This window comes from Eschrichtius robustus, chromosome 2, assembly GCF_028021215.1.
Source record: "Eschrichtius robustus isolate mEscRob2 chromosome 2, mEscRob2.pri, whole genome shotgun sequence".
NCBI classification, from domain to species: domain Eukaryota; kingdom Metazoa; phylum Chordata; class Mammalia; order Artiodactyla; family Eschrichtiidae; genus Eschrichtius; species Eschrichtius robustus.
Genome location: NC_090825.1, coordinates 29,499,585 through 29,521,958, shown reverse-complemented (window position 1 = coordinate 29,521,958; position 22,374 = coordinate 29,499,585). Strand labels below are relative to the sequence as shown.

General features: G+C 37.1%; 2 protein-coding genes across 7 annotated transcripts in view; both read left to right on the top strand.

Annotated features, from left to right (window-relative positions):
• LMBRD2 (LMBR1 domain containing 2) overlaps window positions 1-16,611 on the top strand; it is a 53,605-nt gene extending 36,994 nt beyond the window's left edge. The window contains exons 17-18 of one of the 6 annotated variants that reach the window (XM_068535231.1): window positions 1,728-1,857; window positions 16,528-16,611. In XM_068535231.1, coding sequence (XP_068391332.1) covers window positions 1,728-1,857; window positions 16,528-16,603 — 206 coding nt within the window. In that variant the 3' untranslated portion in view covers window positions 16,604-16,611. The other 5 variants (XM_068535235.1, XM_068535233.1, XM_068535232.1 and 2 more) reach the window with 5 other exon arrangements.
• Window positions 16,612-16,989: 378 nt separating this feature from the next.
• On the top strand, window positions 16,990-21,327 carry LOC137758811 (UDP-glucuronosyltransferase 3A1-like). The gene is made up of 3 exons (XM_068534797.1): window positions 16,990-17,047; window positions 18,945-19,164; window positions 20,915-21,327. Exons 1-3 carry the CDS (start codon window positions 16,990-16,992, stop codon window positions 21,177-21,179), a joined length of 543 nt encoding a protein of 180 aa, XP_068390898.1. The 3' UTR covers window positions 21,180-21,327.
• Window positions 21,328-22,374: the final 1,047 nt, after the last annotated feature.

The following is a 22,374-nucleotide window of genomic DNA, read 5'->3' as shown; positions in this document are numbered from 1 at the left end:
GCAGAAGACATTGGTCAGTGGGTTGGGTTTGGAAACCTCCCCACATCCTTGACCCTGCCGTCTGCTTCTGGGAATGTGAATTCCCAGGATCCAGCACTGAGTAGAAGGCAGAGGTTGTTTGTCTTTGGGGGAGATGCAGGGATGCTGAGAGAGTATAAGGGTGCATGCCTGATGCTGAGGGAACTCAGCTTAGGGGATGGAAAAAGAATTCTTTATTGGGAACAGATTTCTGTTATAAAGAAACACTATTTAGGAGTAAGTAGTACTTAGCCAGGTGAAGGGGTTTTAGGCAGAAGGAAGAATGAGTGACATGAGAGAACCTTTGGGGAAATGTAGGTTTTTCTCTATGACTAGAGCCTGAAGTATGAGAGGCCTGATGAGAGGCGAGGCTACAGAGATAGTCGGGAAACAGGTATTATCATGCTTAGAAGTTTAGATTTTATCCCAAAGATAAGACTTCAATATGGAAAGAAGCGTGCTCAGATTTTTGGTTTAGGAAGATGAATTTGACATCTATATAAAGCATGATTTCCAGGGAAGTGAGACAGAAACCAGTTTAGTGTCTGTTTTAGTAATGCAGTCAAAAAATGATGAGAGCATAAAATAAGCACCCTTGAGATGACCCTGGAGATAAAGAAGAAAGGATGTGTTTGGATGAGATTTAGCGTAGAAGAAGTAGGAGAAAACTAAAGTTTCAGTTAAAGCTAGAAAATAGAGGGAGGATTCTACAAAGAGATTTGGAAGTTTATCATGGATTTGGAGTTAACAGAGTGCAGAGATCTGGGAGTATGGAGAACGGTTAAGAGAAGAGGAAACACAAAGCCTTAGGATGATGAGTTAGAAACTGGCATGTGGTAGGCAACCAGTATTTGCTGAATGAATGAGAGAAATGGTAAAGGGCAGAGTCCAAGATGACAGAAATATGAGAGAATTGGCTTGCCTTAAATTTTCAAAAAGACCTATATTATAGTTTTCTTGAAGCTGTTGAGCTGCTCACAATAACATTGTGAAAATTTAGGTTGTTTATGAAGAAAACCCCATTCACGTAGAGAAATGATTAGTTCTCTAGATCTGTGCTGACCAGGATGGTAACCATTAGCCACATATGGCTGTTGAGCATTTGCAGTGTAGCTGGTGCCCCATATTGAAATGATAATATTTTGGATATACTGAGTTAAATTAAATATATTAAGATGAATTTCACCTATTTCTTTTTACTTTTTTAATGTATCTACTAGTAAAAAGTAAATACGGGGCTTGGAATTTATTTCTGTTGGACATTACTGCCCTAAACTCTTGCTTCATGGGAAAAAGACTCAGGCCTTTTTTGAGGAGTTTGAGTTGATTACACCTTAAAATCCTAGCCGAGAAGTGAGATGTAGCACCCCCTGTATTCAGTGTGCAACCAGCTGAAACTTAATTTGATTATGAACAATTTCACTGTTATGATGCCATAGTTAAATACTAATTCTGATTCATATTGAGTCTTTGCACTATAGCTGCTTCTGAGCTTAGACTACATACAAGGGAGAACTTTTCCTTGTTATTTTCTATCATACTATTAATCATTTTAATCTAATTTTAAGATAACTACGTAGTTATCTTTTCTTAATATTGTCTTTACAATCAAAATTCAGATCCTTTATAATCTTGACTTCTCTTTCTGTGAGTCCATAGACTGACCCGTAAAGGCAATAGAAAGTGGACATTTTTTTCTTCTTTTGCAGCAGCATCCAAATATACCAGGGCTAATAATAGGACTGAAAGGGACCGAATAGAACTCCTCCAAGACGCAGAACCTTTGGATTTTAATGCAGAAACATTCACTGATGATCCTCTTGAATCTGAATCAGGAAGGTAAGTTCCAGCTTATCATTTTGGCTCCAGCATTCCTCTGAAATGTTAATAACATTCTGACTTGATGAGGTAAACATAAGGAAAGTATTCATCTTTACTACTAATAAAAAGCATATTAAGCAACCTTTGAAACCTTTTAACACCTTCTGATGCTTTTGTATTTAAAAAATTATAGCATCTAGTGGTGGTGATTGAAATTAGTATCTTCGCAAACTACTACTAGTAGTATGATAGATAACAAAAAAGAATTGAAATCATTTGGTAGAATCTTAACAATATTTATATGCCTATTTCTGACAATCCCATTTATGAAATGTATCATATTTAGCAATAGTTTACATAGGTATAACTGGGTGGCACACTATTCTAAGCACTTTAACAACAGTAATTGTATTTTATGGTTATAAGTCCAATTGAATTTGCATCCAGAGAGGCTCAGTAACTTACCCAGGATCACACAGCTTGTAAATGACAAAGTCAGGCATTTAAACCCCAGGACTCTGGCTACAGAGTCTGTGCTTTTAGCTACTACACTATGTAGAAATAATTAAACAAAAGCAAAACATCATATGCATGAAGATATTTGCTATAGTATTGCCTATAAATAGCAAAAAGAATATTCTATTTATATTCAACAATCTAGAGTAGTTATTAAATCTTTTAAGTTCCATGATGTATTTTACATCTCCCCACTCCTTTCTTTTTACATCTCTCACCCCGCCATATGTGTCATATGTCATAGGCTCTAAAACAGTCATTGGTTGATTTATAATTAGGTAAATCCCTTTGGGATAATATTCTTGGATAATAAGTTCCTGATTTCAGCTACTGAATAGATTTTACAGTTCTTACAAATTATGTAGCCACTTCCTTTTAATGTGTCCTTGTTTTTCTCTCCTTCTTTATTTTTGATGCCTCAGATCATTTCTTTATCCACCTTTCAGGTATCAGCCTGGTGGACGATACCTCTCAATGTCTCGCAGCAGAATATTTGATGATGTTTAAAATCTCTAAGAATATATGGAATAACTAACCAAGATCAACACATAAGTTCAGTCTTTATGAACATCTGTGTGCCCTAGAATTTACACTGAACTCTCAGTGAAAGTGTCAGGATAAAAAAGGCACTAAAAATTAATGGGATCTTAGTAATAATAGTTTATTGTTCATTGACTAGAGTATCATCTTTTCTAATAAGGTTTGTTACATACCATTCCTGAAGTGTCTGCCTTAGAAGTACAGTTACAGTGGAAGGATTTAATTCATGATTAAGATCAGTATATGTTGAAAACATGTAGTTCAGTTTGTTTCAGATTAATTTTTTTCAGGAAAGTTGTTTCAAAGGTCCAAGGAAGCCATAAGTTATAACTGAATAATATTATACAGTTTTATTATTGTGATTTACATATTTGCTGTTTCTAAAGAGTATGTTGATCCTTTATTTCCCAGAGAGATGGACACCTCAATAACAACCATGTCTTAAAACACGGCTTACTTACCAGACATAACTGAATGTAGAAAGCTCTTTTTCACTGCTGTATGCAAATTAGTTAGGTTTTTGCATGTATAATTAAGATTATCCTTCAACTGATAGTGTTTGTATCTTCAGCATGTGTACTATAATCAGGTGATGTATTCTTTCAGTCTTTGGTGGTAACTGGAAATTGTCTTATGCCTTTGGTATTGCTTTGTAAAACATTTTCATTTCAGAGAGAGGTGTTCACCTTTGTCATCTAGCATATTGATTTGAGTTGATTATTCCATTCAAGGAGAATCGTAATTATTAATGGTAAATAGTGGGGTTTTTTAATAACCAAAGAGTCCCACAAAATTCTCTGCTTTTGAAAGGTGCCTGTTTATTCCTTTTGAAAAACAATATCTGGTTATTCAAAGGTAAAAAGTCAATCCATTTACTGTTATTACTAACAGTTAAATTATAGTTTATAGAAAACAGAAAACAAGTTTAGAATGGAGATGTGTAGTAACTTGTTGGTTAAACATGTTATTATTTAAAATTGAATTTTTTAAACTTTGTGTTTAAGCCAAAGTTAGGTATTATGTTTTAAATCATCAGTGTTTTATTGCACAGTGACTATAGTTGAGCACAACATGTTTGCAGAGAGTTATGTCCCTGAAATATTTGCAACTCTGAGAATCCATACCTTGGATTCACCCAGTGGTGACTCTACTTGAGCTTGCCCATGGCTGTCTTAGTTTAACACCTATTATCCCACGTAACTTTTAGTAGTGGCCCAGTTTGAAGATGAATTATATAGTCAAATTTGATTATATGTTTCTTGAGGGTAGTTTTTCCCTGAATCATAATTTTAAATGTTTTATTTTCCGCTTTTCTTAATGTTATCATGTAAATTTTTTTAAAGCCACAGTTTTATGCAGTTACTGAGAGGAATAGTGTATCATCCTAATTATCTGATTTTCTTAAATTTTTATGAACTTTGAGATTAGATCCCTTTTAAAATAATTATCAATGGATAGATTTTACTCTCAACTGAAGATTATATAGACTGCTTATTTAAGAACACACACACACACAGCCTTTTATTGTGAAGCATGGTTAGAGAGCAGTAGGCCAGGAGCAGAGATAATTTAACACTGTTTGAAATTCCATGATTGACCATTGAAACCTTGGGCAAATCATGTAACCATTCAGTGCCTCAATTTCTTCATTTTCAAAATGAAGAGGACTCTTGCTCTTTACCTACTGATCTACCTCACAAAGCTATTGTGAGGGTATTGAGTTGATGTTTGTTTATATGGTGACGTTTAAAAAGACAAATAAGTTGTTAGCTCTGCTGGTTTTGTTATTTGAAAATAGTGGATGGGAAAAGGATAACCCCAGGAAGGGGTCCAGTTTCTTATTATGACAGAGACGCTTACAAATTCCCAGAGCAAAAGCTCTTTTGGGAATAATTAATCAGATCCTGTGAAAGTAATATTGTTTTATTATTCAGTCTTTGGGTTTACTTTGGAATATTTTCCTTAAGTATAATATTGTTTCTCATCAGGTTTTATCATGAAACTCAGATGCTATTGTAGAAATAGAAGCAGAAAAAGAGAAGAAATGATCCAGTTACGTTTATAACTTATAATACCCTAAGATATATTGATAGAAATATGTAAAGGAATGTACTACTTTATTTTATTGTTAAATTTTTTATGATTATAATAACTTTTGAGTTATTTCCAAAATAATTTTTGGTTGTTTAAGTGATCCAGAGTATTCAACTTTTTAAGCAGAATTTATCTTACAGGATTTCATATATGATCATATAAGAAGGTTACCTAGCTAGGTAAATTTGTGTTTAGAAGGTAATGCTTTAACCCCTGAAGACTAAGAGTTCATTGCTGGGGAAGTGAGTTAATGTTCATTAAGCCACCTTGTACAAAACTGTAATAAGAACAAAAGTTTTCTGTTTTGAGAAGCTTATTAAAATATAATGATATCTACTGCAAAACGTTACTACTAAAATACACTTTACGTGCAAAGTACATTTCTTGAAGAATTACTTCTGGCAATTACCTTGTGAGGTGTTGCTTACATAATAATAGATATCTGGTTAAATTTTCTAAATTATTTTTCTAAATAATGTTAGGTAAGGATATTCTAAGCCAGTAGTTCAAAATAACCATTGCAGAAAATAACAATTAATAATCTATTAATTTCATGAATCTGTAAGTTGCTCATTAACTTTTGTAACTATATCAGTAATTTCTTATTATCAATAGAGCACTTTTATAAAAATCATTATTAAAATAAGCCTAATTATTAGAATTTGTTCTCTTACCAACTGAACGCAGGGGCTTTGGAATAATTTCATCACACAAGAGGCCCTCACTTCACAAGAGTGTTAAGAGCTAAATCAGAACATTCAAGGGTTTTTCATTTATAAAGAATAGATCAGAGAGTTTGACAATCGAAACTTTCTTTAAAAAAATGCTGCCAATTGATTTGTTTTTGGACACTACTATTTGATTAGATTATCAGTTCTTAAATTTATGCTGGTTGTGTGCCCAAATGAAATTAAATGTGGATAGGAAAGTCAGAGTGTTTTTTAAGTATATTTTAGAATATCAATGAAGGGATTCATTGATGTACAATAGCAAACCTCATTTTTTTATACCTTTAGTAGATTTAGAGAATGTTCTTGATTTTTGTGTTGATTACTATTTTAAAGGAAAAATAAGCTCTCTATAATTATAATTCACACTGTTCAGTATGGTGAGATTTATACTTGTGATTTGTGTGGGCAATGCCTGAAAAATCACAGGGATAAATATATATGCACTAGAGGCAAAACATGTCCCTGAAAAATCTTAACATACTTGAATCTCCAAAATACAATGGATTGTATTGTATTAAATTCTAAATGTTGAGAAGTAAATGAATTTAGAGTTTTATCTTTCCTTTCTTTTCTTCCTTCTTCCCTTCATTCCTTTTATACCTTCCTTCCTCTCTGAAGCCTCTCTTTATAGTATGACATCTAATGTGCTGACAGAGTTTTTTTCCGTTTGTTCTTTGTGTACAGTTGTTTTTGATGACAGTACACTCAGAAGGTTCTTACTACAGATCCCACTACTTGAATAGCAGTATTGCACTTAAAGTAGTGAAATAGATTTTGCTAGACAACTAAGCAACATCTGAATGTAAATGTGATGGATGCTAGCTCAGTGTGTTGTCTTTTTCTCCACTAAGTAGGACACTTCAGTAAAATGAATTATTCTCAGTGTAAATGTTTTAGCATAAAATTAGACTTCCAAAACCAGTAATTGTTAAAAACAAAACAACCAAACAAACCCAAAACATTAAGAACCTTGAGGCCTCTTTTTATGAAAAGGAGTTCGTAAATAATATACATCATTGTCAAAGTTTTCATTAAAGAGAGGTTGGAACAATATGAGAGGGTTACAGGAAGCCTTCTGAATTGTGAATTCCCTTTGTGTGGGGTACTTCTTTCCAACTCAGTGACTTTTTTCCTGCTCAGAGACCTGGAAGACTAGGCAGTGTTATCCCCTGTACTAACTCCTGGAGACCAGGTCCTGTGAGCCATCTCCACCATCAGAGCAGCCACTAGCCCTGTCCCATCCCCAGTCCCATTGCAATGGGAACATAGCCTCACCCCTAATTCCTTTCATGTTCAGCCTGGTTTTCCTAACATTTTATTTTCACTTTCAAAAGATTTGTCCTTTGAGGTTGATCACAATTTTAAATTTGTTAATAAAGCAAGAATATTGGCATGTTCCTCTTCTCATAGATATCCTAAAAGACTTTTGTTTTTAACACACTTCCTGGTGAGAATTAACCTTTTTTCCTGTGGAAATCTTTTCTTTTGTGATTATCCTGATCTCACATCATTTTGCAAAAGGAGATTTTTACTGTACTTAGTGCAAAAGAGTAGAAAGAATGGTTTACTGTGGCAGACATATGGAGAATAAAGTCATAATTTGTTCATCTGACTGTACAACACCATTTTGGAGTTGATATTATTGACATAAATCTTATCAACCTAATCACTTAGAGCTGTATTTCTCAAAAGAATGCTGGCTAGCATCTTCCCTACTTAGTACACCAAATTGTAGGGGAGAGACTATTTTTTTTTTAAAGCAATCCAATGGATTTGTTTTTGTCCATATTTTGAACACAACTTGAAGGATTTTTCTCGTTTAGAAGATAGAGAACATGTGGACCTGTCTTTTAAATTACTGTAATCTAATATATATGTTTATAAATTATAGCGTTGAAAAAAGAGCTCTAATATTGATGTTGTTACCTTCTGGTATTTAATTTTTATAAAATGTTTTTGTAAGTAACTAATTGTAGCATTGCTTTTAAGTAGTTTAAAAATCTTTCTCAAATAAGTTCTGCCCAGAACCTGATTCCTTAGGGCAATACTCTAAAGTTCAGTAGTCCAGTATGAGTTTGAAATACTCCTACATTTCTTCAGTATCTTTTTATATATACCAGTACCCAAGCAAAGTATACCAAATGCCTAATTTCTGTGTTGCATTAATAAAGTACTTGTTACTTATCTAATTCAGTGGATTAGGTGAAATAGAAGATAAGTCTTTCAAATGTGCATCTGATCATAATTTTCAAAATGTTCATTATGTTCATTTCTGGTGCATGATGCCAATTTATCTTTAATCAGCTACTACTACCTGGTATGTAATGGCACATGTTTTCCTTTCTGACTAATGGGTTGTAGATGTAACTATTTTTCTCTGCAGATTCTCACTAAATATGTATTTGAACAAACCTGCAAAGTGCTACCTATAAGTAAGTTAGCATCTTTGACCTTATCTATGCATAATGTTCTCTTAGTTTGGTTTTGACAAACTCATGGACTTGGAATTGCTTTGTAGTATTTTAACTTATTGTGATGGAATGAATTTTTTGAAATGTTTATTTGATTAGCTGTTAAAATATCGGATTATGTAGCTTTGCATGAAATAAAGTACATTTCTACAAGTTAACTAAGAATTTTGCTGATTATGTGTTTTACTTCATACCACCTTTGAGATTAAACTCTTTTTAGTAGACTTAAGGCATTTTTTGTTCCTTACAAATTTATTAACAGCTATCACAAAAGAAATGTTTTAAGATAAATAATTAAATACTGTACTTTAGGTTCCACATTACTTTATCTTGTGTTTATAATTAAAATAAATAATTGTTATAAAACAAATATATATTAATGCATATACGTGGAATCTAGAAAAATAGTACAAATGAACCTATTTGCAGGACAGGAATAGAAACGCAGATGTAGGGAATGGATGTGTGGACATGGGGAGGGGGGAGGGGAGGGTGGGATGAACTGGGAGATTAGGTTTGACATAATTACACTACCATGTGTAAAACAGATAGCTAGTGGGAACCGGCTGTATAGCACAGGGAGCTCAGTTCGGTGCTCTGTGATGACCTAGATGGGTGGGATGGGGGGTGGGGAGGGAGGGCCAAGAAGGAGGGGATATATGTATACATATAGCTGATTCACTTCACTGTACAGCAGAAACTAACACAATATTGTAAAGCAATTATACTCCAATAAAAAAAAAAAAAAAACTAGAGCAGAAATCAATGAAGTTGAAAACAGGAAAACAATAAAGAAAATCAGTGAAACCAAAAACTGAGTGTATGAAAAGATCAATAAAACTGATGAAACCCTAACCGGGCTGACAAAGGAAATAGAGAGTTGCTTACCCATATACCAAAAAGAACAATGGAAATTTGAAATTAAAAACACAACACCATTTACATTCATCCTAGCTAATACAATAAGACAAGAAAAGGAAATAAAAGATAAACAGGTTTGGAAGGAAGAAATAAAACCGTGTTTGTTTGCAGATGATATGATCATCTTTGTAGCAAACTAAAAGAATTGACCAAAAAAAAAAAAAAAAAAAACTTCCTGGAATAAGTCATTATAGCAAGTTTGCAGGATATAAGATTAATATGCAAAAGTGAATCACTTTCCCTTTTACCAACAATGGAGAAGTAGAATTTGAAATTAAAAATAATACCATTTACATTAGCACCCCCCAAAATGAAATACTTGGGTATAAATGTAATAAAATATATCTAAGATCTATGTGAAGAAAACTACAAACCTCTGTTGAAAGAAATCAAAGAACAAAATAAATGGAGAGAGATTCCATGTTCATGGATGGGAAGACCCAATATTACTGGGATGTCAGTTCTTCCCAAATTGATCTATAGATTCAATGCAATTCCAGTTAAAGCCCCAATAAGTTATTTTGTGGATATTGACAAACTGATTCTAAAGTATATATGGAGAGGCAAAAGACCCAGAAGAGCCAACACAATACTGAAGGAGACCAAAATCGGAGGACTGACACTACCCAACTTCAAGACTTACTATAAAGCTACAATTATCAAGACATTGTGGGATTGGTGAAAAAATAGACAAATAGACAAATGGAACAGAACAGAGAGCCCAGAAATACACCCACGTAAATATAGTCAATTGTTTGACAAAGGAACAAAGGCAATTCAATAGAGAAAGGATAGTCTTTTTAACAAATGATGCTGGAACAATGGATAACCACGTGTAAAAAGTCTAGACACTAACTTTACACCTTTCACAAAAATTAACTCAAAATGGTTCATGAACCTAAAACTATAACACAGAACTTCTAGAAGGTAACATAGGAGGAAATGTAGGTGAACTTGGGCTTGGCGACCAGTATATATATCACACAAAAATGTGTGTATATGTGTACCCAGAGACATGTACAAGGATGTTCATGGTGCTACTCACAGTTACTTCAACCATAAATAATTCAATCAACAGAATGAGTTTATTTATTCAACATGATGGATATATGCATGAATAAGTGGAAATGATTAATTACAGCTATGTAACAACACAGTTGAAACAGATAATGTGGATCCAAAGAATTCAGATGTGAAAAAATAATATAGTGTGATCCTGTTTATATAAAGTTAAAAAAAGATAAAACTAAATTATAGACTTAAAAGATGAATGCTTTGTAGTAAAATCATAAAGAAAAAAGAAACAAGGAAATGATTACCATACGTGTCATGCTGTTGCTTACCTTTGAGGAGGAGAAAGGGATTAGTGATTGCAATAGAGCACAAGAGAAGTTTCTGGATTGCTGCCTGTGTTCTCTTTCTTGACTTGGGTGGGTGGTTTTACAGGTGTCCACTTGGTAAAGAATCACTGAATAGTACGTGCTTTTATGTGTGCTTTGCTATATGTACCTTTTATTTCATAATAAACTTAAAAAATATAGAGATTTAAATTACATAACTTATACCATATAAGTTGGGAGTGGAGGAAACTGCATTATAGTGTTCTAAGGGAGTAGTAAAGAGGTTGCTTAAGCCAGATTTTCAGTTGAGGATGCATGCTACAATAATCATTAAAAGAACAGAAATAGGATATAGATACAAATAAAGGAAAAATGGAATGATAAAAAATTCAAATCAAAACAGCAAAAGAATAAAAATAACCCTAAAACTAGACTTTATTGTTTCGAAATGCATACATAGTTGAGAAAACTATAAAGAAAGTCATGTGAAGTGATTTACTATATAAGTCAGTATGCTTCTGATAGGGATGGGACATTCAAAGATATCACTCAGAGAGGCTCTCGGTTACTAAGGACAATGTTTTGTTTCTTATACTTGGGCATTTTTCACAAGCATTTTTCTATTTATACTTATTTACTATACATTTATATTTTATGCACTTTTCTGAATGTGTCTATATTTCAAAATGTAAAGGGTTTCTAAAAAGAAAAATCAGCTTCTGTAAATCACATTAATAGTTGAAAGAGTAAAATCACATGATCATCTCAAACAGATGCAGAAAACATTTTGATATAATTCAGCACTTATATTTTTTAAAGTTCTATTTTTTAAAAAGCATTTTTTTCTGATGAAGAATGGATATCTGCATGCATATGTATAGACATGTATATGTATAAATAAGAACCCCAAACTACTGCAAAACAATCTTGAGAAAGAAGAACAGAGATGAAGGAATCACACTCCCTGACTTCAGACTTTGCTACAAAGATACATAATCAAAACAGTATGGTACTGGCACAAAAACAGATACCTAGAACAATGGAAAAGAATAGAGACCCCAGAAATAAACCCATATACTTACAGTCAATCTATGACAAAGGAGGCAAGAATATACAACAGTTTTCAATAAGTGGTGCTAGGAAAACTGGACAGCTGTGTGTAAAAGAATGAAATTAGAATATTCTCTAACACCATATACAAAAATAAACTCAAGAGGTATTAAAGACCTAAATGTAAGACTGGAAACCATAAAACTCCTAGAAGAAATCATAGGGAGAACACTCTGACATAAATTGTAGCAATATTTTTTTGGATCTGTCTCCTAAAGCAAAGGAAATAAAAGCAAAAATAAAATGAGACCTAATTAAAAGCTTACGCACAGCAAAGAAAACCATAAACAAAACAAAAAGACAACCTACAGATTGGGAGAAAATATTTGCAAATGATACTACTGACGGATTAATTTCCAAAATATACAAGCAGCTCATATAACTCAACATCAAGAAAACAAACAACCCAATTTAAAAAATGGGCAGGGACTTCCCTGGTGGTGCAGTGGTTAAGAATCCGCCTGCCAATGCAGGGGACACAGGTTCAATCCCTGGTCCAGAAAGATCCCACATGCCGTGGAGCAACTAAGCCCGCGAACCACAACTACTGAAGCCCGTGCACCTAGAGCCCATGCTCCTCAACAAGAGAAGCCACGGCAATGAGAAGCCCACGCACCGCAACAAAGAGTAGCCCCCGCTCACCGCAACTAGAGAAAGCCTGTGCGCAGCAACAAAGACCCAGTGCAGCCAAAATTAATTAATTAATTAATTAATTATTTTTGAAAAATGGGCAGAAGACCTAAATAGACATTTTCCCAAAGGTATATAGATGGCCAACAGGCACATGAAAAGATGTTCAACATCACTAATCATCAGGGAAATGCAAATCAAAATCACAATGAGATACCACCTCATGCCTGTCAGAATGGCTATCATCAAAAAGAACACAAATAACAAGTATTAGCTAGGATGTGGAGAAAAGGGAGCTCTTGTACACTGTTGGTGGGGATGTAAATTGGTGCAGCCACTGGGGAAAGCAGTATGGAGGTGTCTCAGAAAACTAAAAATAGAGCTACCACATGACCCAACAGTTTTACTCCTGGGTATATATCCAGAAAAACGCAAAAACACTAATTTGAAAAAAATACATGCACCCCAATGTTCATAGCAGCATTATTTACAATTCCCAAGATATGGAACCAAACCTAAGTGTCCATCAACAGATGAATGGATAAAGACGATATGGTATATATACATACAATGGAATACTAGTCAGCCATTAAAAAGAATGAAATTTTGCCATTTGCAATGATATGGATGGACTTGGAGGGTATTATGCTAACTGAAATAAGTCAAAGACAAGTACTGTATGATATCACTTTTATTTAGAATCTAAAAAATACAACAAACTAGTGAATATAACAGCAAAAACAACAAAAACAGACCCACAGATATAAAGAACAAACTAGTCGTTACCAGAGGGGAAAGGGGGAGGGGCAATATAAGGGTATGGGATGAAGAGGTACAAACTATTATGTATAAAATAAGCTACAAGGATATATTGTACAATACAGAGAATATAGCCAATATTTTATAATAACTATAAATGGTGTATAACCTTAAAAAATTGTGAATCACTATGTTGTACACCTGTAACATATATTGTACATCAACTGTATTTCAATTAAAAAATAATAAATGAAAAAAGACAACAATGAAAATATAAGCATTCTTTTTTTCTGATAAAGGATGCATATCTACATGCATATATATAGACATATATATGCATAAACATGAATGCAAAACTACTGCAACTGTCATCCTTAATGCTATAATCTTTACCTTTAAGACCCAGAGTGGGGCTTCCCTGGTGGCGCAGTGGTTGGGAGTCTGCCTGCCAATGCAGGGGACACGGGTTCGAGCCCTGGTCTGGGAGGATCCCACATGCCGCGGAGCAACTAGGCCCGTGAGCCACAATTGCTGAGCCTGCGCGTCTGGAGCCTGTGCTCCACAACAAGAGAGGCCGCGATGGTGAGAGGCCCGCGCACCGCGATGAAGAGTGGCCCGCACTTGCCACAACTAGAGAAAGCCTTCGCACAGAAACGAAGACCCAACACAGCCATAAATAAATAAATAAATACTTAAAAAAAAAAAAGACCCATAGCAAGCCAAGGATGCTTACTGTCACCACTTCTATTCAACAGTGTATGTTCCATAATCATAAGAAGAGAGAAATAAAAGGCCTAAGAATGAGAAATGAAGAAACTTTTATTTACTCTGACATGATTATGTATGTGGAAGATCCAAAAATACACAAATTATTAGAATTGATAAGAAAGTGGCATCTCTTAAGGTGGTGTTTGGAGCCTCTGAACCCTGGTTAAGTCACAGACCTCCAGTAAACCCAAACCTCAGTCTCATATTTGTTTTAAAAAAGGGTGAGTGGTGAGTGGGATGGCTTATAATACAATGCTTATCAGTGTAGCTGTGAGGATTATAATCAAATAATGTACTTGGAAGTCTCCAGCAAAATGTTACCCCACAGTAGATATTCATTTATTAAGAAACACCAATCAGGCTTCCCTGGTGGCACAGTGGTTGAGAATCTGCCTGCTAATGCAGGGGACATGGGTTCAAGCCCTGGTCCGGGAAGATCCCACATGCCACAGAGCAACTAGGCCCGTGAGCCACAACTACTGAGCCTGCGCGTCTGGAGCCTGTGCTCCGCAACAAGAGAGGCCGCGACAGTGAGAGGCCCGTGCACCGCGATGAAGAGTGGCCCCCGCTTGCCGCAACCGGAGAAAGCCCTCGCACAGAAACGAAGACCCAACACAGCCAAAAATAAGTAAATTAATTAATTAAAAGAAGAAAAAAAAAAAGAACAGTTACTAAAACTTAAAAAAAATCAAAAAAGAAACACCAATCATCTGTGTGGTTAAGCTCATCCTCTTACTTCAGGCTCTTATCTGGAAGTCATTTCTGAGGGAACATCCCTGCTTAATTTTTCCTTCCTAGCACTTAGCACTATCTAACATAATATGTGCTATTTCTCATCTCTCTTCTCAGACATAAGCTCCAAGAGGAATTATTTTTGTTTGCAGAACCACCTGTGCCTGACCCATAATAAGTGCTCAATAAATTTGTGTTGAATCAGTAGATAGATGGGTTAATTTACACAGTCACCATCCTGCCCTGATCTGAGCTACTGCATTATAGTAGGTAATGGGGAGTATTTACTAGGATACTAAATGGGAAGAGCCTTGTGACACCTTTTAAACCTCACCACCTGTCAGTCTCTTCCCTGTGGAGAGAGGGGAGGGTTGGAGATTAGATGTGTGACTATTAGAATTAGTAAGAAGGGTAATGGAGCGCCCAAAATTTGGGAGAGAGGTCCAGAAAAGGAGAGCTGGGAATACTGAAGGCAGACTCCGGGTATCCTGAGTTGGCATTCTGGGCCAGCGCTGCTCAAAGTGTCACTTGCCCACCTTGAAGAGGAACTTTTCTTTTCTCTACATGAAGACTTGCTTTTTGTAGAGACTCTCCAGCCCTGGATTTCTAGGCAGGATTTCTCAAAACTATCCCACATGTTTTTAACTGTTTTTTTAAACATAATTAAAGTCTCCCAACTGATTTACATGAAATAGGTAGTAGCATACAGACAGAATCACTATACTAACTGCTAGACTAATTAGATTGTGTCTACACTTTCATAATGCCTAGTTCTTTCCTTTGAAACCCTTAACATACTTATTATTGTTTAATCTGTTATTTTTAATGATTTGCTCAATATCTCTTTCCCAGTCAAACTGTAAGCTCCATGAGGACAAAGGTCATGTTTGCCTTGCTTACTACCAGGTCCACAGAACGTATCATAGTGTACAGCACATAGTAGGCAGATGGTAAACATTTACTGCACTATCTAAAGATCGAGATTTATAGACATATTAGACCAAAGTATAAATTACATCTTTCTTGACTAGGATTTTGCAGTTAATGAAACCTTTGCTACTGTTCCAGGTATAACTTGGAAAATTATTCTCATTCAGTCACTGAATTCAAGAAGACTCCTTACACTATCTCTTTCTGGCCTTAAGCTAGCTGTCTGCTTTTTTTTAAACCGATCCAATCAGAAGACCCTCATCAAACCTAGTATAGCCTAAACTGACTATGCATTTGGTCACATTTATTCTCCCCTCATAACCTCGTGTTCTTTTGGAAGAAGCCTACCTACCTGTCCCACTGCTGAAATGACAAGCCAGCTTCCTCTTACTTGCTCCCAATAATTATCAGTAATTATCCTCAAAGGAAGGATTTCTTATTGGAACAGAAATTTTAACAACTTTTGTCCCAACATTAGTTCACTCCATCTTCTTCTTTCTCTTGAACCAATTGTAAATGTACTTGAATCATTTAAATATATGTGAACGGTGATATACCCTGTGTCCTTATGTTAGGGTAAATGCATGTTTGCCTTCTGTCTCCCTCCAGAACAGTTACTGTCAACCCTGGCTTCATATTAGAATCACCTGAGGAACTTTGAAAGCATACTTATGTCTGGGTCCCATTTCAGAATGTCTTATGTAAATGATTTATGGTGAAGTCCAGGCATAGATGTAAAGGTCCCCAGGAATTATAGCCCACAAAGTAGAGACTCCACCCTCCACAAGCCATGTCTCTATCTCCCCCAACATCTCTTACCAGAGAGCACAGGGCAGGGCTCTCTCCTCAGGGTTTTCTCTAAGTGTCGGGCCTTCTCTTTAGCAAAAGTGGTCATAGTTGTTTGCTGGTCATTCAGTTCATCAGTTGACTGCCTGATTCCTGGGCTTGGGAAGTGAGAATCTCACTTTTCAGCCAATATACTGGGTCCTGAGATCATAAGTGTAGAATCCCTTAGGTGGGGCATTTGTCAAATGCTCTATAAACTAGCAAATGTTTAAACATTATTAAAAGAAAAGAAAATGAAGCCCCAATAAAACAAAGTAAAACCTCAAGTAAACGCTGACACAGAATATTAATCCTCAGCAGGATTTTCAGAATCTGCATCACAGAAGAGGCCTTAGGGATGAAGAAAAATATGAAGTCCTCATTCACTGCCTCTTAAACAGGACTCCCAGGCAAGTGACTTTTTTGAAGGATTTGCTGCCAATGGAATGTGAAGACATCTGTTGGCCCAATAGTTGAAAGCAAGAGACTGGCAGATGTCACTGGCACACAGCTTTTAGAGTCGTTTATCAAAAAAAAAAAAAAAATTGCTGTTCCTTCACTTGTGTTCATGAGACCCTGTGACATCTCCCAGAGCAGGAAGACCATTAAATGATGGGTACAATTTAGATGAGGGGAAGAAGGAAGAAAGCATAATGGCAGAAGGAAGAAAGTAAGAACACTCTAAGCACCAGAAAGAATTGTAGCAAAGACAAAAACAAGGAAATGGGTAAATGCGGGTTTATCACTTAAGGAAATTGCTAAATAGTTCTCCAACCTTTGGCCATGTACACATCCTTACCAACATTTGGTGTTGTCAGCCTTTTTAATTTTAACCGTTCTGGTGAGGGTGAAATGGTACCTCTAGTTTCAGTTTTCATTTCCTTCATCTCCAGTGATGTTAAACACTTTTTCAGGTGTTAGTAGCTGTTTTTATATCTTCCTTTTTGAAATGTCTGTTCATCCTTAGCTCCCCCCCCTTTTTTTTTTTTTGAGTTCTCTCTCTCAGATCCTACTCAGGTCCACACACTCAGCTCCAGAAACCTCTATCATAGAGGAGGTCATGTCAGTCTACCTCTTTCCTTCCCCTTTGCCTTATAAAACAAAAACAAATGAACAAAACAAACAAACAAAATAGCCCAGTTTTTAGTTAGGTTGTTTGTCTTTTTATTATAGTTTTGTAGAAGTTCTTTTTATGTTATGGATAGAGATCTTCTATGGATTGCCTGTTTATTTTCTTACTAGTCTTTTGACGAACAGAAGCATTTATGTTTGATGAACCCTGGTTTATCAGTTTTTTTGTTTATGACTTAAGAAATCTTTGCTATCTCCAGATCAGAAGGGTATTCTCCTATGCTTTCTTTTTCTATGGGTTTTATAGTTTTAGATTTTACATTTAGGCCCATGATCCATCTTGAATTAAAGTTTGTGCATAGATGTCTTAGGGGATTATGATCTTTTTAAAAATATAAATACTTAGTTCTTTTGTCTTCAAAGCAGCTTGCTGGGATTGTGTGTGTGTGTGTGTGTGTGTGTGTGTGTGTATGTTGAATTTATAGACCAGTTTTGGGAGAATAGAGATCTTAACAATTTTGAGCTTTCAGAGCCATTAACGTTGCACATCTTTTGATTTCGGTAATGCTTTGCAGAGTGTAGAGGTCATGAACTTTTTTTTGGGGGGTTAGATTTAATCTTAGGCATGTAAAGTTTTTATATTTCAATTTCCATTAGTTTTTGCTATTAGATAGAAATACAACTGATTTTTACATATCAACCTTGAGTCCTGCAATTTTGATGAACTGACTTATTCTATTGGGACTTTTTGTAGCTTCCAGAAGGGTTTTCTATGTACACAACAGTGTCTCTGACAATATCAGTTTTCTTCTTCCTTCCCGATTCATTCATTCATTCATTCATTTACTTATGAACTGGCTAGAGTTTCTACCATGTTGTTGAATAAAAATAGTAAGAGCGGGCATTTCTGCTTTGTTCCTATCTTAGATGGAAAAAGTTCAATGTTTCACCATTAAGTATGATTATAGACCAAGATTTACAAAATATATGCCTTTTATCACATTGAAGAAATTACTTTCTATTGCTAGTTATGCTGAGAGTTTCTATCATAAAAGGGTATTGAGTTTTGTCAAGAAAACAAAGTGGCTTCTCATATATTTAAAGAGAACAACACATACAGTGTAAGTTTTATGAGTGCTACATGAGTTGTGATGTCAATGAATGTGTCAGAAATTTGGAGAAGAGGGATATTATTTGGTGGGTGAGAAAAGTTTGCTCAAGGAAAGGAAGAGACAGAGACAGAGATAGACATAGGGAAACACAAAGAGAAAACAGATGAGAGAAGCAAAGAGACATGAGGGGATAGAGAGAAGGAATGGATAGATGGAATGATGGATGGATGGATGGATGGATGGATGGATGGATGGATGGATGGATGGATGGATGGAGATATATGCCTTGCTTAGCACTATTCTCTACAGAATTCCCTGGGTTCTGAGTCTTCCCTGGGTTCTGGCTGAGTCTTCCCTGGGTTCTGGCTGAGTCAAGGAGTCTGTATACAAAGGCAAGACTTGGAATCCTTGGGTGTGTAGCAAACAAAGTCATCTTCACAGTGGCTCCAACACACTTTAAGTCCCTTTGGTATTTTCTTCTGCCTTTTCTGCTTTCCTTGTTGTTCTGAAACTTTTCATCCTGGAATGTTCTGCTGTCTTTGTTATTTGCAACAGGGCACCCTCACGTTCACCTTTGTGTCACCCATGGTGGGATAAATAGTGTCATAGAGGCCATCCAACATGGCATGCCCATGGTGGAGATTTCCCTCTTTGGAGACCAGCCTGAAAACCTGCTCCGAGTAGAAGCCAAAAATTTCGGTGTCTCCATCCAGTTAAAGCAGATCAATACTGAGACATTGGCTCTGAACATGAAGCAAGTCATAGAGGACAAGAGGTGTGCAGCTCTCTGGGCTTGTGGTTACTTACACTGAATGAAGACGTAAACCACAATGGGCACCGTGTGGGTCTTCTTTGCAGTAAAACTGAAATTTCCAGGATGTGAAATAATATGTGTGTGATGCTAACAGCTGACTTGTTTCCTATGAGAGGAAGACTAGAGCAGTTTAGGTTAGATGCTGAGAATGATTTTATACCTTCTAGTTGTGAGGAACCTGAACTACTGACACAGGGTGTCTTTGAGAGGTCTTCTACTTTGGAGGTGCTTATAGTAGAATTCCAACTGAGGCAGGAGGTTGCCTTTCTGTTCCCGATATCCCACACTGCTCCCCACCTCAGCCGTTTTGCCTGTGCTGCTCCCTAGAAAACACATTCCCTTCTCTTCACAGGGTTGGCTCCTTCATGACATCGAGGTCTCATCCCAGTCACCTGCTCAGAGAGACCGTCTTTCTCTGATAGTCCTAAAGCCTTCTCTCCTATCCACCCCAATTATAGCACATTATTTTTTTCTTAACATGTCACAGGATCTGTAATTACCCATTTCTTTATGTTTTAATTTATTGGCTGTCCCCCACACTAGAAAGTAGAGAGTAAGCTCACCCAGGACAACAGCGTGTGTCTCGTGTTTTCTGCTATGTTCCCAGGGCTCAGCACAGGGCTTGCCACAGAGTAAGTTTGAATGGATTCCTGTTAAGTGAGTCAATACAAAGGGGCCCATTGATCTCTTAAGAAATTTTCCAACCAGCACAATAATCTCATGTGAAGAGGAAAAATATATTTTCTTTCTCATAATGAAGAAGGACTAAAAAAGTTAGAGCTTCAAGGGCACAAACCCGAATCATATCTCAAGACTTAGCATTACTGCACAATGTTATGGCACATAGGAGAACTGCATGTAGTTCTTGTTAGGTGACTGAATAATAACCACATATCATGTGACTCCTAGCCCCAGAAAAGTTGTTAAGCTCTGGGGGTCAGATAACCCAGAAACTTTATGCGTATTTGGTATCCCATGTGTTTAAAATATTCCTTTTCTGATGAATGGGTTCATAACTTTCACTGGATTTTCAAAGACCTAAACTCCAAATGTGCATGATCCACTGGCCCTGTGAAGGAGTCATCTGGGCTGGGATAGTCCACAGACATCGGACATCAGGGCTGGCTACATAATTCATGTGCCTTATGTGAAATGTGGAGACCCTTGTCATAAAGTTTAAGGATTTCAAGAAGGTGACAGCAGAGAATTAAATCAAGCACAGGCCCATTTAAGGGTGGGGCCCTGTGCAAATATGCAGGCTCATAGCCCATGAAGCCAGTGCTGGTCAACATGATGCTTTGAAGGAGCAGGAAAATGCAGATGTCTTCCTGGGCTGCAGTCCCCAGAGTCACATTTGTTATCTAGCCCAGACACCAGCACAAAGTAGATGCTCAATAAATATAATGGTTTCCTGTAGTATATCTTAAGCCTCCTTGGGGTAGAGATTAGTCCTTACAGACTTAGTCACTTTTTTTTATAGTTTAGCACTTTCAGCACCAAGCATGGATCTTTGCATGCAAATATCAGTTTGAACTTTTTAAAGGGACCCAACTAGACCATACCAAGGCCAGGCCAACAACTTTTCCTTGAAAGGGAATCTTTTGTGCATAATTTGGAAAGTGTGTGTGTGTGTGTGTGTGTGTGTGAGATGCAAGGTCTCTAAGACTTCTGAGACCACTTGAGTAACACCTCCCCCTGTCTCTGCCAACAGGCAGAAATCTGCCATGGTGGACACCAGCATCATGAAGCGCTCCCACCCCCTGACCCCCAGCCAGCGGCTGGTGGGCTGCATCGACCACATCTTGCAGACAGGGGGTGCGGTGCACCTCAAGCCCTACACCTTCCAGCAGCTGTGGCATGAGCAGTACCTGCTGGACGTCTTCTTGTTCCTGCTGGCGGTCACCTTGGGCACCACGTGGCTGTGTGGGCAGCTGCTGGGCCTGGCGGCCAGGTGCTGTGTGGGGCCAGGAAGCTAAAGAAGGCCTGAGACCAAGTGGAGCCTTGGAAGGTGGTGTGTTTGGGCAGAGTCAGCATTTCTTGGCATCTCCCACCAGTTTTGTCAACCCTCATTCTCCACATCCTTTCCACTTGCTATTTTGCTACAAATTCCTACTCACTGGCTTCTTCCCATTGTTGACTTTAAAAAAATATATGCACAACGTGAGAGTTGCGAGTTAAGTTTTATTTGGGGCAAAATGAGGACTGTATCCTGGGAGACAGCGTTTCAGATAACTGAGAAACTGCTCCGAGGCGGCGAGGGGAGGGGCCAGGATATTTAGGAGTTTTGCAACAAAGAGCAGGTAATTGGGAACATCAAAAGAGTGTTGTTGGGCTTCCCTGGTGGCGCAGTGGTTGAGAATCTGCCTGCCAATGCAGGGGACACGGGTTCGAGCCCTGGTCTGGGAGGATCCCACATGCCGCGGAGCAACTAGGCCCGTGAGCCACAACTACTGAGCCTGCGCGTCTGGAGCCTGTGCTCCGCAACAAGAGAGGCCGCGATAGTGAGAGGCCCGCGCACCGCGATGAAGAGTGGCCCCCGCTTGCCGCAACTAGAGAAAGCCCTCGCACAGAAATGAAGACCCAACACAGCCATAAATAAATAAATAAATAAATAAACAAACAAACAAACAAACAAACCCAAAGTTAAAAAAAAAAAAAGAGTATTGTTAAATAAAGAAAACCAGATATCTCAAGTTAAGGAATTTAGCACTTTTCTATGTATGGGAAGATGCAAGAGTCTGGGCTCACCAAAATCATTCCTTTCATAATGCACCTCAGCTGTCTGGGGCCTGTATTTTTGCATCCTGAGTTTCCTCAGGGCTCACTGCAGGGAGTGGCTGCAGTCTGATGGCTGCTAGATGGTAGGTATTCTTTTCAGACCTGAGTTTCCTCAGGGCTCACCAGCTCACATTGGAGGGCTGCAATCACTGGTGACTGTGACATCTTTTGTTTATTGATATGGCAGGAAATATTCCATTTATAAATACTCCATTCCATTTATAAATAGTCCATTTATCACCATGATTAGAATACTTTACTGAGCCCTTGTGACCTTCTTTATTTTCAGTCAGCAAAGGCTGTTCTGTGATTCCGTCCCTGGATAATTTGGACCAGTGACCCTCAGATCTGAAGCTCTGAAGCCACCTTCCTTATCACGCCCTTCTTCACGGC

Excerpts from the sequence above, each read along its gene's own strand:
- LOC137758811 (XM_068534797.1), top strand. The coding sequence starts at position 16,990 with ATGTACACATCCTTACCAACATTTGGTGTTGTCAGCCTTTTTAATTTT. Across the intron at positions 17,048-18,944 it reads TTTTAATTTTAACCGTTCTG|GGCACCCTCACGTTCACCTT; the intron begins GTGAGGGTGAAA and ends TATTTGCAACAG. Across the intron at positions 19,165-20,914 it reads CAAGTCATAGAGGACAAGAG|GCAGAAATCTGCCATGGTGG; the intron begins GTGTGCAGCTCT and ends CTCTGCCAACAG.